The sequence below is a fragment of the Phytophthora sojae genome, assembly GCF_000149755.1.
Source record: "Phytophthora sojae unplaced genomic scaffold PHYSOscaffold_1, whole genome shotgun sequence".
NCBI lineage: Eukaryota > Oomycota > Peronosporomycetes > Peronosporales > Peronosporaceae > Phytophthora > Phytophthora sojae.
The window spans coordinates 1987343-2005102 of NW_009258115.1; the positions used below are offsets into that span (position 1 = coordinate 1987343).

Sequence of the window (17760 nt, forward strand, 5' to 3'; positions counted from 1 at the left end):
TACTTCGTTCGATAGCGCATTCATAAATCGGTTATGCGTGGATTTGGGCGATGTGCGATTCCAGCCTTTTTTGTTATGAGGGATGCCGTTAAAGTACAATTTAATGCTTGTGCGGCTGAACTTCCGCACCCGCAGCTTTAATGGGCTGGTTTCATGTAACAAAGATAGTAAAGTAACATACACTGCTGAATAAACGTCAGTGTTGCTGACACCTGCAAAGTCTTCTGATACATGCACTACGCGACATAATCGTCTTTCCCTGTGGTTCAATCTCGCGTTCCAAGTTGCTAGAGGCGTCTAGCGCGTCACATGCCGGTGCGTCAACCGACCGACATCGCCAAACACTGCATAAATTCGCGCGGATTCTACCGTTGGCAGGCGTTTTGCCCTCCAAGCGATTAGTCAGCTACTAACCATCCAATGGAACAGTACAACTTAACATAAATGACTATAGTCCTGATGGTCCTTCTATTCCACGCGAAATGTTCAAAATTACGGACAAAGCGCGTTGCGGTTTTGAGCAAAAACGTACCGTTTAGTGCTTTTTTTGTGGCTTCATATCGTTTTGACGGAGTTACATCGCTTCATGTACAGTTGGGGTTGCTTGGGGGCCACAGGTATTCCTCCTGTACCGAATGTTTCTGCAGATCGTACAGCGCACTGTGAGGTTTTAACCATTTGAAAAGAAGATGCTCAGAGATTCCATCCAACGTAAACCGGGGTAAATTGTACACACTCGGCGTAGGGCGTACATAAAACTTAAAACATTGTATGTGTTACCATGTTGTGTGTGTTTCCGTGCAAGGCGGTGTGTATTGACCAGGGGTCAGTAATGTGACACATCACATTGCTAGGCCTAATGCTGTTTGTCGGCAAGATATTGCGGATTCTGATAAGTAGCACGACTTACTACAGTTCAGACATCCTTCTCTATTCGAATACTGGTTATACCGATAGGCTCAGGTTTTAGGAAGAGCTTGGGTTGATCGTCCCCATACTCCATAAAAATAAATGCTGAACAAACGTCTGCCTTTTGAAGTATTCGTCAGACCAATTTAAATCTAAAACGATTTGGGAGCCAACTAGTAGGATTTAAATCATATTATTAAGCTAATTGGAAGCCAAATATATTAAAACCCCACTCATTAACGTTAAAACGCTTTGATTCTACCTAAAACTGCATTTTTGTCAAGATTTGGACAATCCTCGATCAGATCGGTAGAATAATAAATCTAAGGCAGAAACGATTTTTGTATGACTGGTCTCAAGGGAGCGATGAGATAACAAGCTTAATTTGCCAACAGAGCAGCCTATCGATACAAGGCACAATATTATTTGCTAACAGAGCAGCACAACATTATAGCCGTGATCGAACATGTTTCGCCGTACTCCTCATTTGATTACTGTTATCGATGCAATAAAGACTAATTGTCGAAATACAACTAATACTTGATCTCATGTAGTTAACCTCCCAAGTTTGGCCTATTGTTTGGCACGGACATCCCTCAAGGCCGTCCTCATCCTCCGAATTCAACATTCCGAGCCGTAGATCTATACTTGCTCAACATACATTGACTCTAGAGTTGAACCACCAAGCACACTTGCTGTACAATTCAAATTACACCTATATAAACCCCATTTGCGGTAGTGCAAGTTGCTCGAAATGCTGTTTGAGTGGATGTGTTTTAGGTGTGTGTGTGCCCCTACTTTTTCGGTATGGGTGTGTGTGCTGTGTATTGCCCCAACTATGTATTGTATGGAGTTACCAGGGGGTCATCATAACTGCTTCCAAACTAAAAAGGGCATGTCATAGAAATTTTGAGTCAGATCACTGACCCGGTGGGGCTGGAATCCTCGAGCAACCAGCGTACCCACATACGGATTTATTGGGGGCAGTGGTTACTGGAGGCAAGACATTCTTATAAACGAACGATGCATCTGGCGACGCCTAGCTGCCTCTGCGGGCATACCCTGTACAACGCTGATGTGCCTCACAACCGGCGTGATTCGTCGCGTTACGACTCGCGTAAAGCCTATCATGAGATATGTGTACAATCAAGCGTCTAGCTTTCATGGTCTCTTATGCCAAACATTAATTCGGTTCGTACCGTTATTTAAACGATACAAACCGTTTATCTAGATTTTGAAGTAATATTGAGTCTCTAAACAACTACGTTTGTGTTTAGTCTGTATTCTAGGAGTCGAAACTCCAGAATACATCACATATACAGTAATCGACCAGGTCCCAAACGCCGCTCCCAATGAGGAGAGCCAATCATAAGTGAGATTCCAAATGACTTCAACAAAGTATGGACTGGTTTATCGGCTCCAAAGCCAAGAAAAAACCTTACGGTTTTATTTTTGGCCGGCTGCGCAGCCTTCTCCGCCTTCACACTTTCCGCCCCGCATCTCCAACACAACAGCGCGCTCCGAGCGTGCCGCACGCCGCCCCCGCCGGCCACCCCGGACCCGAGTACCCTAGGCGGCCCCACGCGCCCCATGCAAGGATCCGCCGAAAGCAGCTACAAAATCCGGCAGGGCGGGCATTATGCTGCCGGTTTTGGTAGCTGTCACCCAAGTACGAGGTCATGCGCGCTCGCTGACGGTATGAGAGGGGTTTTCTATTGTGTGTGGTTTTGTATCGGGACTGACGGGAATCCATGCGCTGTGTTTAAGCTGTAGGATGGCGATGACGGGTACATTTGCGCCTTGAATTCGATTGTCTATGTTGTATGAATAGGAATGTATTAAGCGTTAATACAAGCTGTGTGATCCTACGACTTCAAGTCGTTTTGCTTCCATTGGTGACTAGCTGGTGTGCAGCGGTCGACGATGCCACTGTTCGCTTTGCGGGTGATGAATGCTGAGCAGAGCGCGTCGTAGGCAGGGCGGTGGTCAACGCGCAGCTTTCTCCAGCGCATCCGTCGACCCCGCGGTTTTGGATCGGCCTTTACCGTCGATACTCCCAAGCGCAGCGTTGACCTTCTTGTCCAAATCGTCCGCTAGCATCCAGACACGCTGCTTCCACAGCCGATACGCGACGCCGTCCCGGTCCAGTGGCGCCGTTGGTAGGTCTACCTCTCGCCCTGCTGCTATGATCATGTGTTGACGCCTGCCTTGAGGTCAGCGCGAACAAACTATTGTTTCTTTTGGGTTGCCGTGTGCCACAGCTCGAGTGTGTACCAGTTGTAGAAGCAGCCAGCAAGAGAGTGCGCTTCAACGACGGTGTCAGTGCTCGCCTGCGGGGCCTGGCCAGCACAGCGACAAGGAGCAGGACCGTCAGCGCTGGTGGACTTGCTCTCGTGGACCGCGACGAGCTTCTGAAGTGTGCGCTGCATTGCTGCGATGGACGATAGCATCTGGGTGACGGCTGCGGCAAGTATGGTGGTATTTCCATTGATGCGTTCACCCAGCTGTCCGACGTTCTCCGTTTGCCAAGCCGTGCGAAGCTGCCGACCCCAACCAATGCACGTATCCAGCGAGAGCCGAGCTCCCAGCGCTACGTTGGTTGCGTCCAGAGCTTCGTGGAAGCGGTACAGGTAATGCGATGTGAAGCCTGGGACAGCCTGCTCCTGCTGGACTGCCGTCGCGACGTCGTCAAGATGGATGAGCAGGGACGCGAGCGCCGCATCCAGGACTAAGGCGTCAACGTTGAGCGTGGTGTCCGTGAAGCCGCTCGCATTCTTGAAGAGCTGGCCGCGCAGGGTTAGCAGCTGGGCGTACTCGAGCGCAGGAAGAAGCTCGCTCAAGGTGGCAATCGTGGGCGTGACGCATGGCAGGTGCGGGTCTCGGTATCCAGCGAGGACTTTGCCGACACTCTGGTCCTCGCGTGTCGTGGTACCCACGTACGCGAATGCCTTCGTGAGCGAGTCCAGCAGCCAAACTCCCCGGGTCGAGATCCACTGGATCGCAAGCTACGGTGAGGCGTTTGCATACGCTGCGGAGCCGCGGCGCACGGAGTGGCTGTTCAGCCCTGCGGTGAGCGTCGGGGGCAGTGGAGCAGAGGCTTGGGCTTGGCGCCCGCAGACCATGGTGATGGCGTCGTTGATATACTTGGACACGTTGGGCCTTCCTCTCACGCGCTTTGTTGGTGGCTCGTTCCTTGGTCCAGCTTTCTCTTCAAGGTTCTCCCAGTAGAGTATAGCTTCGTCTAGGCTGTTGGTCTTATCCCCTGGCAAATCCGATGCCGCCGCGTGCGACACTAGCGGGAGCACATAGCTGGAAGGCTCCGACGCTCCGACAAACAGCATTCCGAGGCCGTGCAGCATACACTGCTCCCAGTGAGTCGCGGCCTTGTAATTTGAGATGCCTTGAACCACCGAAGTCTTGATTCGAGCTAGATGCAGAACGAGCCCCCCCGATGTCGCCATAGATAGCTGGCTCTTCCTAGCAAAACAGGTATCGATCGCTCGACCAAACGTGTGCCACATTAACGTTAGTACAGCAGCGTCATGCAAACTCTTATAACCTGAGCCAACCCCCAGTTTCCTGCACCAGAACACGCAAGTCGCTGAGCGTGCAGCCTGGGGCTTCACCAGTCTGCACGCCAGCTAGCAAATTTCGCTCCTCAATAGTTGAACCCATTTTGTCGCGTATTTTCGCAATTCACTTGCTGTCTGACAAGTACAGAGGGTGCCGCTCTCGGAGCAGGTTCACAACTTGGGGCATATAGCCCACAGCAGTAGCCTTAGCAAGACGGCCTCCTTGAGCACTTGGATTAGTTTGCAAGAAAATGGAGAAGGCGGTTAGCAAAGAGTAAACGTTTTGACTAGGTAGAGCATCAGGAATAGACAGCGACTTCGCAATACCAGCAATTGACTCCTCATTCATGTTAGCAAGAGCTAAGAATTCGCTGAAGCACTTCATCGCCGCTGCCTCCTTCCCTGCTGTCCCTTGCGGGATGTCTCGGCGCCCGCTGCATCTTTTCAAATGGGAGAGGAGAGAAAGTAGACGGGGCACAGCCACCAACGATACAATCAATGATTTGTATTGGGAATTTGTGGTCAAATATGAGTAATGCAACCTTTACACTTAACTTTTTTATTGAACATTATTCTAGCCAGACTGTAAATTCCCAAAATAATTGGGACAATGTTGGGATACACACCAATCGATCGTGATTGGCTAAATTCATTGAAGAACTTGTCCTGATTGGATAGATGCAATGACAGAGAAGCGCAAGGAATGCCAAGTTGGGAGAAAGCTTCCTTATGTGCGGGTCTCGGTATCCAGCGAGGACTTTGCCGACACTCTGGTCCTCGCGTGTCGTGGTACCCACGTACGCGAATGCCTTCGTGAGCGAGTCCAGCAGCCAAACTCCCCGGGTCGAGATCCACTGGATCGCAAGCTACGGTGAGGCGTTTGCATACGCTGCGGAGCCGCGGCGCACGGAGTGGCTGTTCAGCCCTGCGGTGAGCGTCGGGGGCAGTGGAGCAGAGGCTTGGGCTTGGCGCCCGCAGACCATGGTGATGGCGTCGTTGATATACTTGGACACGTTGGGCCTTCCTCTCACGCGCTTTGTTGGTGGCTCGTTCCTTGGTCCAGCTTTCTCTTCAAGGTTCTCCCAGTAGAGTATAGCTTCGTCTAGGCTGTTGGTCTTATCCCCTGGCAAATCCGATGCCGCCGCGTGCGACACTAGCGGGAGCACATAGCTGGAAGGCTCCGACGCTCCGACAAACAGCATTCCGAGGCCGTGCAGCATACACTGCTCCCAGTGAGTCGCGGCCTTGTAATTTGAGATGCCTTGAACCACCGAAGTCTTGATTCGAGCTAGATGCAGAACGAGCCCCCCCGATGTCGCCATAGATAGCTGGCTCTTCCTAGCAAAACAGGTATCGATCGCTCGACCAAACGTGTGCCACATTAACGTTAGTACAGCAGCGTCATGCAAACTCTTATAACCTGAGCCAACCCCCAGTTTCCTGCACCAGAACACGCAAGTCGCTGAGCGTGCAGCCTGGGGCTTCACCAGTCTGCACGCCAGCTAGCAAATTTCGCTCCTCAATAGTTGAACCCATTTTGTCGCGTATTTTCGCAATTCACTTGCTGTCTGACAAGTACAGAGGGTGCCGCTCTCGGAGCAGGTTCACAACTTGGGGCATATAGCCCACAGCAGTAGCCTTAGCAAGACGGCCTCCTTGAGCACTTGGATTAGTTTGCAAGAAAATGGAGAAGGCGGTTAGCAAAGAGTAAACGTTTTGACTAGGTAGAGCATCAGGAATAGACAGCGACTTCGCAATACCAGCAATTGACTCCTCATTCATGTTAGCAAGAGCTAAGAATTCGCTGAAGCACTTCATCGCCGCTGCCTCCTTCCCTGCTGTCCCTTGCGGGATGTCTCGGCGCCCGCTGCATCTTTTCAAATGGGAGAGGAGAGAAAGTAGACGGGGCACAGCCACCAACGATACAATCAATGATTTGTATTGGGAATTTGTGGTCAAATATGAGTAATGCAACCTTTACACTTAACTTTTTTATTGAACATTATTCTAGCCAGACTGTAAATTCCCAAAATAATTGGGACAATGTTGGGATACACACCAATCGATCGTGATTGGCTAAATTCATTGAAGAACTTGTCCTGATTGGATAGATGCAATGACAGAGAAGCGCAAGGAATGCCAAGTTGGGAGAAAGCTTCCTTATCCTACAATATTGTGCGCATTGCTGAAAAGTCCCAATGTATCCGATTACCGTATCGCCCGTGTCATAAGTGGACGTCAGTGTGCGTTCTAAATGTATGGGATCTTTTTACTTACGAATTAGAGCAATGAAACGTACGAATTATTTTCGTATTTAATCAAGTACAAAATATCGAATTGAAACCCATGTCCATCCGCATAAAACGCGATGCTCTTGCCATTTAAACTACGCGTCCAAGATCGCTTGGTTGCCTGCGCAATTGCATCAAGTGCAAAACAACGTGTATTTTGTTAGGTTAAAACTCATCGTCTGAGCTATCACTGTTGATGTGCTCGCCGTCCGATCCCACAATCGATCCTACACTCTCGAGTTCCCTAAGTTGATCCAGCAAATCATTGGAGGTCTCGATACAATTTAACACATCTTTAGGTTCACCACTGCCCGTATCACTAAGGAGGTCAGCCTGAGCAAAGTTGCTGAAGATTGTCTGAGAGCTAAGATCGTCCTAGCTCTAAGCAATCCCCGGCGTTATGTCAGTCCGCTTAGGCACAACCATCTCGAAGGCAGAGTTAGGCATCTGTTCCTGAATGCTGGAGAACTTCTCTCTCACCACCTCTTGGATCTCGTCTCCTGCTATGCCTGCCACTTGACCCGATAATCTTTGCCGCTCCAGTGCCTGCCTACAACCGTGTGGATGGTTTTGAGCAATTTGAGCGCGAAGACAATCCAACCAGCGCCTTCGTAGTCGGCTCTCGTAAGGGTGGTTCCAGGCTACTTCAGCTGGTTGACATACATACGGGTACCGCGGCGGTACTTTCATGAGGATTTCATTGATGGAGATTGCGTAGTCGACGATTTCCTAGGTTTAGTGACCCGAATGACATCCCAGAGCAAGAGCAGCTTCTCATGCATGCTCTCCCGATATCCAAAATATTATCGAAAACACTCGAGCAGGATATGGGAGTTCCACCAGACACGGCATCCGTGCAAACCTTGTAGTGCGAAAACCTCCATCCACAAACCCACACCAAATCCATGGCGGGCAGCATCGTTCACGGCTTGCAGATGATCCTGACGTGATACACCGCTCTTGAATTTGAGAAACGGGGCATATTACTTCCCGTACCAGTCTCATAACAGGTTCGCTCCTTGTCGATGCCACTGCACCTCACCCACGGGTTTTGGTAAAAGATGAGAACTGCTATTTGTGATTTATGTTTCTGACTTCCTTTAAATGTAATATTCTAAACTAGGAATCTGCCCAACGGCTGGATAGCAGGATTCTGCTAACATGCAAGTCACTCATTGGCTAAAAGATGCTGCTTTCAGCCAATAGGAATCCTAAATGTGTATGGACCACCCGTCGTGGTGGCCGTAAATGTATGTAGCCATTGGTGTATCTTACACCAAGGTCGAGGAAGTGTTCAAACCTCTAACAGACATCGCATCTGTTAGAGTAACAAGTGACTGTAACCACTTGTGCATGTAACCCCGTTACATTCTTCATCAATTTGCTGTGCATCTTTGCTCTCTCCACCGTCGGTATCGATCTCTTGCACTCCAGAAAACTGATCTGCACACAGTGACACATTACATGGTGACGCATTCACAAGGTCTATTAACCGGTGTGGGCACCGACCCGGAAACAATCAACCGAACAACGTTTTGGAGCTAGACACGTTGAATTAGCTAAAACCATGCTAAACCTAAGTTTTAGCGGATAACGAAGTCCAACCATAAATCGTAATTCAGTCAGTCAGTCAGTCAGTCAGTCAGTCAGTCAGTCAGTCAGTCAGTCAGTCAGTCAGTCAGTCAGTCAGTCAGTCAGTCAGTCAGTCAGTCAGTCAGTCAGTCAGTCAGTCAGTCAGTCAGTCAGTCAGTCAGTCATCCAGTTTGCCCTCCTATGTAGTGCACTACACCCTTTTCCAAGCAAACTGACCGTTTTTATAAGCAAAGTGGTTTTGAGATCATTGTGCAACTTAATAATAGTTCGTAAAAAGGCCAATTACCAGGCAAAGTGGTTTTCTGATATTTTTTACCAAGCAAAGTGGTTCGTACTTAAGCTAACAACCGAGCTCCATGTACTCACCGCGCTCGGTTAGGAAAATGCTTTTGAAGTAGTGTCGCTCCATGCGCCAGACCAAGCGCTGAGTCAATATATTCTTACTTACTTCCACGGCCTCCTTCATGAAAGCCATTCTGTGCGCAGCCAGCGAGTCGTACTCCCCACGCAATAGCCGCTCACGGCGCTTGACTGCAAGATGCAGTTTCATGCTCGCCTTCAGCGCATTGAAGCACCCCTCGATGGCATTACACATCGGGCTGTACGGCGCCAGACGCAGGATGACCAGCTTGTTGCTATTGACGATTCCGTCAGCAACAAGCTGCTCACGTGCGAGCGTCTCCACCTGGCTGTGCACGGGGGCATTGTCGGTAACCACGACGACCTTCTTGCCCACGCAGCACTCCTTGTACTCGTCTGAGTTAAGGGCAGCGACGAACAGATCGGCGACGTACCGCGCATTCTCCTCCATGCGGATGGATCCCTCGTGCGTGCGAAGAAGCACGAGTCCGTTACCGGGCGACACGCCGCACTGCACGTGCAGATTCTTGCCTTTGGAGGGCGGCAGCGTTACCACAGCGCGCTTGCCTTCGCGTGCCCAGCCCTGGTTGCGCGCCAGGTAAATGTTGAAATTGGTCTAATCGTGATAGACAATCATGTCACCCGCAGACACGTGCTTGTACAGCGCGACGGCGAACTCCTTGCGCTTCGCCTTGTTCACGTCGTTGTTCGTGGTGGCCTTCTCGATCCGAAGGCCCTTCACCGTGTACAGCATCCCATTTAGGGCACAGTGGATGGAGGTGATGCTCACGTCGGCCGCCAAGTCGCTGAGCTACCGATCCTTCATGACGACCATGGTCATGTCCGCCTGGTCGTCCAGGTACTCCTCGAGCTTGGACATGACCTCGACCGTCATCTTGACGCACACACTCCGCGCACCGCCGCGGGGTTGCTGGTCAATGCTACCCCTCGCAGTGATGCGACGGGCAGTAGTGACGGACACGGCATTACTGGCAGCAACACCAAGCCAGTTTTGGCCCGCGAGGTACGCGTCAAGAACGCGCTTCTTGGCGCTGGCTCGCTCGAACTGCTTGGCCTCGCGTGAGACCGGCGGCGGCGTCTCTGGGGTGGAAGGCGAGGGCGGCGGAGCCATTGGCTTGGTGGAGGGCTTCAGGTAAAATTGCGAATGAAAGATCCCGGTGCGTTGGCGGCGGAAAGCAATGCAAGCACCGGGTGCTCCCCGCCTTCGAACCACTTTGGTTGGAAAAAAATATGGCGCCAAACCACTTTGCCTGAAAAACCTTATTTTATTTTTTAAAAAAACCTTAATCAACCACTTTGCTTGAAAAAAAACGGTCAGTTTGCTTGGAAAAAGGTGTACTTAGTGTTCGTACTTAGCGGTAAATCATAGAAGCCTTGAATGCGAGTTGCTCACGTCGAGCCCGATTTGGTTCGGAAATGGCACTTTCTAAAGGTGCCAAAAGGATGCTAATCCATGCTGGATGTGCTAATCATGTAGGAGATGGCGTTTGTGTACAGCTTAAAGCTCATTGACCATCCACGACTTACAGCAATTCGTACTCAAGTACGAATTATAGATAAATCGTGCTCGATAAGTCGTACGGCTTACAGTCGAAAGTGCCAAAAAGTATGCAGAGCACAATACACCATATCTCACAGTTGTCTGTGCTGGTCCCAAATCCTCTGTGCGATTCGCTTGATATGTTGTGTGGTTCATCTGTTTTGTCTGTGCGAGTCTACCGCTCTCGATCTACAAGATTTAAAAAAGTATTTTTCTGACGTACAGTATGATTTTGTGAGTCTACGAATCGGCGACAGCGTACCAGCGCTCTCCTTCCAATAGCTAGGCCGAGCACAATAGAAGACGCTTTGTTTATGTGGGTAGTCTCGACTTCTTAGTTTTTGCTGAATCTGCGGCACTCCGGCTAATTCCGATCTGACAATAAAACTGGTTCTTGTCGCATAAAATAGAGACGGCCAATTCATGTGTACCACACGGTCTCAAAAACATGTTCAAAAAGCTCCATTCAAAGCGCGCGCACATCGGCAGCAGTGCGGCAGACACGAGAGAGGTTCCGCCGTTCCGCGCCTCGCTCCTCGGCCGTCGCCAGCAGCAGCTCCGGCAGCTCCGCGTTCCCCGTCCTTCCTCCCACCCGCTCGGCGCCCCCCGAGCCTCGCTCCAAGCCGTAACGCGCAAGCTACGACCCCCGCCAGACATGCACGGCGCCTCCAGCCTGGACGGCAGCGAGCCACCAGCCTCCGCCTCGGCGTCGGACGAGGCCAGCGCCGCTGAGCTCAAGTTCGTGACCGAGCGCGCGGACGACTCGGGCCCCGACGCCTTCCCGCAGCACGAGGAGTGCGTGGCCATTCTCACGATGAAGTGCGGCGAGCCACTCATGGCCGTGCGCAAGAAGCTGCACGACGAGATCCCGATCCCGTTCATCCCGGACGAGGGCTTCGGCGTGTTCCAGAGCAAGGTGGAGCGCCACTACAGCAAGCTCGGGCCCAACTACGTGCAGGAGCGGCGCGCCATTTACCTCAAGCCCAGCAGCAACGCCACCCAGTCCAAGTACGTGCAGCTGACCAAGGAGAACTTCGACCCGCTGCTGCGCGTGCGCTGGAAGGTGGCGCGCAGCATGAAGGTGGAGCTCAAGTACGAGGTTTTCTGCTACTTTGTGGACATCACCACCAAGAAGGAGAAGAAGCGGCTGAGCATGAAGATGTTCCAGCAGCAACAGCAGCAGCAGCTCGCCGACGGCGTAGAGGCGATCGTGACCAATGGCATAACTGGTGCCACGGCGTCGCCTAACCCGTCCTTCATGGCGTTCAGCCAGCCGGGATCCGCTGGCATCCCGTTGATCCAGAGCTACGCTGACATGTCCATTGACGGATCCCTCACGCCCGGTGGAGGTGCGAAGACTAGGACTGCGGTGAGCCACAAGAATGGAGTGCGCGACGAATCCATCCAGACCAGTGATCGCCCTCGCAAGGTTGCGCGCGGGAAGCAGGCGGCAGCTACGACGGCGGCAGCGGAGCAGCTGCAGCTGGATGGAACGAGTGACGACTCAGTGTTCCATACGATCCCGTTCCGGATCAACGGATTCGTGGTACCGCTGGAGGTGGACATTATGGCGCTCAAACGAAGTCTTGGGTTAATACAGCCGTCCTCCGACGCGCCTGGCAGCCTTGATCCCACGTCGCATTTATAATAGGGTACGCAGCACGAATCGCCCCTACCTGCTATCAGAGCGAGGCGACGGCGGGCGGATCTGGGGGAGATGAAGCGGGAGCAGCAGTAAGTATACATGTAATGCATGAGGACAACGGAGACTGCAACCAAGTAGGCTGTCGAACTAGCAACACTAGTACGTAGCAGAAGTTAGGTAGGAGTTCTTTGACCTACAATCAGTCAATTGCTTTGCATGAAATGCTTTGCATGTTAATGCAGTGAAAAGCTTCAGCATGGAACATCAACGTCAATACAGCAATACAGCTGCAACCTGTAAAAGCAAACACACTCAGTGCACATTATCACTTGCGTGAGTTCATTCATACCACTTCAACTTCTACCGGTTTCGAGAAGCGGCGATCTTGTCACGGATGCAGCTCGAGCTGAGGGTGCTGCTCTCCGTGCGGCGGCACGCAAATATGTGGAGCTTCGGTAGCCCACGCTCGACGCGAATGCTGTTGATCTTAGCAGCACCCGCTAGCGTTTCGCTAGATACGACCATGGCCGCCGGTTCCGGGATCACAATGGCCGGGCCGAAAGGGTCTTCAATCGTCACGATGTCCACGACGAGCTTCGGGTTGAGGAAGGTCAGGTAGGCGCGCACGGCGTCCTTCCTCCTTTCCAACGGTTCCACCAGCTCCGCATGCGACTTCTTCTTGAGCATGCTGTCCGCCGTGACTCCAATCAAGATGTGGCGCGCGCAGATACTCACCGCCAGAGACAGCAGCTTCTTGTGCCCGTTGTGCAGGTGGTCGAACGTGCCTCCCAAGATAACCAGGTCGTGCGGCGTCAGATCTGCGTGCTCGTTCTCAAAGTAGTTGACATCGGCAGCCAGCCTCCGCTCCACGTGCATCGCTAGCGGGTGGTACGTGACTGCAAACAACCCGTCCCGCTCGAAGCGCTGCGCGTTCAGCCGTTGCACGTCCACCAGCGCGTCCTCACCAAACACGGCGTTGAGCTCCGGCTGCAGCACCAGCTCCTCCCACGTCTTGCTGTCCGGCGAGACGCCTCCACCCACAATTCTACCATTACCCAACCGTGAAAACACATTAGATACTACGATCCAGGTAGAAGCAGCCTACACGTAGGGTATATGCTACCGACCGGATGTCCAGGAAGGGCTTGCCGAGCGCGCAGGCGACTTCCCACGCCATGCCGTAGAGCTCGCTGGTGTAGTTGACCACCTCGTGCTTGTCCCTGCCCGACACGAAGATCAGCAGCGTCTGCGCCACCATCTCCGCCGCCTTTTCCAGCAGCACGTCGTTCTTCACCAGGTCCCGGAAGTTCTGCGGCACGTGCATGCGCAGCAGCCCCACGCGCACGTTGGGGCCGCTCTTCTTCTGCGCGTCCGAGCGACCGGCGGCGGCGCGCTTGTGCAGAGCCGACACCCCCACGACGGCTGCGATGCCAGCCGCGATGGCGAGCGCCGTGCTCGCCCCGGAGAGCACGGGCGCCCCTGCGACGCCCGGCGGTAGCTTGGGGAGCTGCAGCTTTTTCTCCATGAGCGGCTACCGTTAAAATGGGCGGAAGCGTGATAATGGGTTAGAATGGAGCAAAAAGGGTACGATATTTTGAGTACTGGGTGTCGGAGTCGCCCATTTAAGTTGAAGTGGCCACCGACGACCTGCTTGAAGTGCATTGAGCGACTTCAGCTGCGAGTGCCATTACAAGGGGAAAGGTTACTGTTGCCATGTGTGTGCATCCATATCTGGATCGGTAGCCGTGACTGTGGTCTGCAGAGCGATTCCAGCCCGTTCTGGGGCGTCAAGCTGATTCAAATCGCCTTCAACTTGCTTCAGCAGGCTGCTTCAACATAGTTTGCTAAACAGCTCGGCAAAGCCACCAGCCTTACGCGCCAACACCGAAGCCAACCCCGGTGCTATCGGCACTGTAGCTACATTATACGTTATTGTAGTGCGTAGGTATTCACCCCCGCGATCCTGGCAAAGTAGAATCGGCGGGTGCTGTATGTAGCAGGTCTGGATCCGCGGTCGAGTCTAGCAGCGGCTGGAATCGACCCCCGAGTCCTAAAACAATCAAGCGCCGGTCTGTTCCGGTGCGGTGTGCTCCCATCGGGGTCTGCATCGTGATACATGTGTGTACAGCAGCCATTTTCACCGCTAATCGCAATGTTGAGCGGCAGTCGGTGGTGCCGCGCTGCCGAGCTGTGGACGAATGATCCTGCGGACAAACACTCGGCGATAGGCGTGGTAGACGTCGGAAGATGCTCCTAGGTGACGAGGCAGCGGACGCCTCTGCAAGGCGCCCGAGTCCATCGTGGCGAAAGCGAGGCAAGCGAGTGAAGCCATCTCCTGCACCATCTCTGCCTGCGTCTGCAGAGGATCCGATTCGCCCACGTCGGCATCCGTCACGGCAAAGAGTCTGCCGAGAGCCGGAGCGATATATTCGCGAGTCTTTCACCAGCGGAACCGCCAAGTGGCACATAGCGAAATGCAAGACGTGTCAGAATGAAAGGATGTGGGCTCGAAGCGGACTGCAACATCAACATCAACGCTTTGCGGCACCGAGCGATGCGCCAAAGTTTCCGTCGTGGAAGCCATGCATAACATGCCTGCATCCACTGCTGAGAAGATCTGGACAAACCGTTGCCGGTGCTTTGGCGGCGAGCGAGCGGCACCACATCAAGGGAATTTGTTCCCTTGGAACGCCCACCTCATGATACATTCGGCTTGACAAGGATGCGCCGGCCCGATAGCGCATCCTCCTACCGCGGCGCGGAAGCGCTGGCCCCAGCCTGATGCGGCTCGATCGGACGCGCGTTGTTGCCTGCCGCCCGCAGCCCCATCCTCGCAGGTCTGGCCGAGCGCGCTGTTGTCGGTCGGAGACCTCGGCCTCGGTGACAGGAAGAAATCCGCGCGCAACGCGGCACTTGCCTAGTCGCGCCTCAACAATCGCGCTTGCATACAAACAGCAAGTCATGTTCGGAAAGAGCTGGGTTTTCGTCGACGGACGGCGCATCCTTTCCGTCAGAGGATGCGCCTGCGGATGACTGCGACGAGCATGCAACAGATCTCGTTGCAGCACTCAACGCCGATCCGCGCTTTCGGTAGTTGCTCGCATTACATGTGCATGCCGGCAACATGCTCGCTCAAAACACTACTAAATGTTGGATAATAATATAGCTATCGATCGGCGCGGTCTAGCCGAGAAAAAAAATCGTCACTCGAAATCGCCTCACTTTTAGCTGGATCTTTTCTGCCGTTTCACGGTATCAGCTACGTAAAACAACTTCAGTCGGAACCGTATCGGCTCGAGGAGCTCCATGCTCGCAGGTGTTGTAGGCTGCATGCCACCGCCGCCGCCAACACTGCCGCTCTGCCTTCGTGGCTCGCTCGCTGACCTGCGTTTACGTTGGCGCTGCCTGCCAGTTGCTCATGTGGGTAGGTGGACGCTGGTCAACTCGTGAGCCGTGCGGGGGTTGGCGCTGGGTAGGCGAGAGAAGCGGCTCCCTTTCATCAGGCCGCGGGTGGTCCATCACCGCTTGGCAAAGACGCGTCAAACGGAGCCGCTCGGCAGGCAGGCTCACCCTCAGCAATATAGAGACGGACGTCCCGAAGCAAGTCTCCTCTCAGAACAAGCTCCTTCCTCTGGCTGCTGCGATCCCCTCATTCTCCAATTCACCGTCGAAGCCGCAGTGGGCAGACCCCAATTCGCCAAGCTCCAGTCGAAGCCGCGTCGCCACCATGGAGGCCCAGCCCACGTTCCTGCAGAACGTGCTGCGCACCAAGCCGCTCGCCGTCATCCACGCGGAGGAGGCGGCCGAGGAACTTCCGCGCCAACTGGGATTGTTCGACCTGGTGTGCATAGGTGTGGGAGGCACGGTCGGCAGCGGCGTGTTCTCCACGACGGGCGAGATCATCTCGGGCACCGCGGGGCCCGCCGCCTTCATCAGCTGGATCATCGCCGGCGTCGTGTGCTGCATCAACGCGCTCGCCTACATGGAGCTCGTGACCCGCGTGCCGTCCTCGGGTAGTACCTACGCCTACTCGTTCTACGCGCTCGGCGAGCTGCCGGCCGTGATCGCGGCCTGGCTGCTGACGCTCGAGTACGGTATCTCCGGATCCGGTGTGGCTCGCAGCTGGGCCACCAAGGTGCAGGAGTGGCTCGTGGAGGAGCACCCGGAGCACACGTACCAGTGGCTCAACGAGGACTACACGAACCTGCTGGGCGCCGTTCTCATGGCGCTGTGTGTGGGTGTGCTGCTCGTGGGCGTGCGCTTCGGCAAGTGGTTCGTTAACACCATCACGACCATCAAGGTGGTCGTCGTGCTATTCATCATCATCGCGGGCTTCGCCTTCATGGACTCGAGCAACTTGTCGCCGTTCGTGCCGCCGCGCCAGGACCTGGACGGCACCATGGCGTTCGGCACGCAGGGCATCATCACGGGCGCGTCGTCGGCCTTCTTCGGATACATCGGCTTCGACGAGGTCTGCTGTCTGGCCGCCGAGGCCAAGAACCCCAAGAAGGTCATGCCGCTCGCCGTCATCAGCGTGGTGCTCGGCACCATGTTCCTGTCGTGCTTCGCGTCGCTGGTGCTATCGGGCATGATCCCGTACCTGGAGGCCGACAGCTTCGGCGCCGGCTTCGACTACCAGGGTCAGAACTGGGCGGCCCAAATCGTGCGAGCCGGTGAGACCTGCACCATGCCCGTTGTGGTGCTTGTGAGCTTCCTCGCCCAGCCGCGCCTTAACTACGCGCTGTCGTGCGACGGCCTCATGCCGCGCATCTTCGCCAAGGTGGACGATAAGGGCAACCTGTTTGCCAACACGCTCATCTCGGGCGCGTTCTTCACGGCTGTGGCCTTCGTCGTGCCGTTCGACACGCTCTGGGACATCGTGAGCTTCGGCATCCTGCTGTCCTTCAACATGTCCATGACGTCGCTGCTCATGGTGCGCATGCGCAAGGAGTCGCCGTCGCTGGCCCCGAAGCTCATCGGCCTGCTCGTGGCCTGCGCCTGGCTCGCCGCCTTCTTCTACCAGATCGGCTACTCGAACGAGGGCCACAGGTGGTGCCTCGTGCTCGGCATCGTCTTCCTCGTGCTCGCGGTCATCGTGTGCTTCGTCATGTTCTTCAAGTGCCCGCAGGAGGCCCAGAGCGGCGAGAACTTCACGGCCCCGCTCGTGCCCTTCCTCCCCACCATCGCCATCCTGGCCAACTTCTACCTGGCCGCGCAGATCAGCTACACCGGCATCTACACGAGCTGCGCGTGGCTCGGCGCTAGTGTCATCTTCTACTTCTGCTACGGCTACAAGCACTCGGCCGGCCGCACGGGCTGGAGCGCGCTGCTCAGTCTGCCGCGCGACTCCACCATGCGTTCGCCCATGATCTCGGACAAGAAGCAGCTCCAGGAGTAGAGCGCTACCCTCCCCTTAATCGTACTCATAAACTGTTGTTAACCATTTATCATGAAGAGATGAGATGTTGATTCTTTTAGTTACCTTTGAAGAGAGGCATTCCGACCATCGACTACATGTACACCGCGATTAACATCAGATAGGATACTTTTGACGAGGATGAAGACCAGTCCTAATTTCACGGGTACAGCAGTGGTGTTTGTGGACCCTGAATGACGGCTATGGCGTTAGACTGCAAAGATGAACGCGAAGAATTTTCTATTTGTCAACTTTATCTGCCCATCAAGGCACTCTAAGACATAAGGCGCCTTGGTCTGCAGAGTCAAGTTGCGTCGTGCTTGTGGAAGTATCCGATATATCTAGCTGGACTCGGTCTTTAGCTTTTTCTTGGCAGGAGATCCATCCGACTCGGGAGTAGATCCGACTTGCGC

General features: G+C 54.0%; 5 protein-coding genes across 5 annotated transcripts; 2 read left to right on the top strand and 3 right to left on the bottom strand.

The window, feature by feature from the left end:
• Positions 1 to 7153: 7153 nt before the first annotated feature.
• On the bottom strand, positions 7154 to 7501 carry PHYSODRAFT_472590 (hypothetical protein; the record flags this gene model as incomplete). The annotated part of the gene is made up of 1 exon (XM_009516062.1): positions 7154 to 7501. A coding segment is annotated over one exon (348 nt), but the record flags the coding sequence as incomplete, so codon positions are not given.
• A 1204-nt stretch (positions 7502 to 8705) lies between these two features.
• Positions 8706 to 9191, bottom strand: PHYSODRAFT_477801 (hypothetical protein; the record flags this gene model as incomplete). Its single annotated transcript, XM_009516063.1, has 2 exons — positions 8706 to 8964; positions 9118 to 9191. Coding segments are annotated over 2 exons (333 nt in total), but the record flags the coding sequence as incomplete, so codon positions are not given.
• Positions 9192 to 10941: 1750 nt separating this feature from the next.
• PHYSODRAFT_477849 (hypothetical protein) lies at positions 10942 to 11934 on the top strand (the record flags this gene model as incomplete). Its single annotated transcript, XM_009516064.1, has 1 exon — positions 10942 to 11934. The coding sequence occupies one exon, from the start codon at positions 10942 to 10944 to the stop codon at positions 11932 to 11934; it is 993 nt and encodes a 330-aa protein (XP_009514359.1).
• A 357-nt stretch (positions 11935 to 12291) lies between these two features.
• PHYSODRAFT_320933 (hypothetical protein) lies at positions 12292 to 14760 on the bottom strand (the record flags this gene model as incomplete). Its single annotated transcript, XM_009516065.1, has 4 exons — positions 12292 to 12976; positions 13059 to 13462; positions 14144 to 14336; positions 14684 to 14760. The coding sequence occupies 4 exons, from the start codon at positions 14758 to 14760 to the stop codon at positions 12292 to 12294; spliced, it is 1359 nt and encodes a 452-aa protein (XP_009514360.1).
• An 898-nt stretch (positions 14761 to 15658) lies between these two features.
• PHYSODRAFT_553774 (hypothetical protein) lies at positions 15659 to 17399 on the top strand (the record flags this gene model as incomplete). The annotated part of the gene is made up of 1 exon (XM_009516066.1): positions 15659 to 17399. The coding sequence occupies one exon, from the start codon at positions 15659 to 15661 to the stop codon at positions 17327 to 17329; it is 1671 nt and encodes a 556-aa protein (XP_009514361.1). The 3' UTR covers positions 17330 to 17399.
• Between the last annotated feature and the right edge of the window lie 361 nt (positions 17400 to 17760).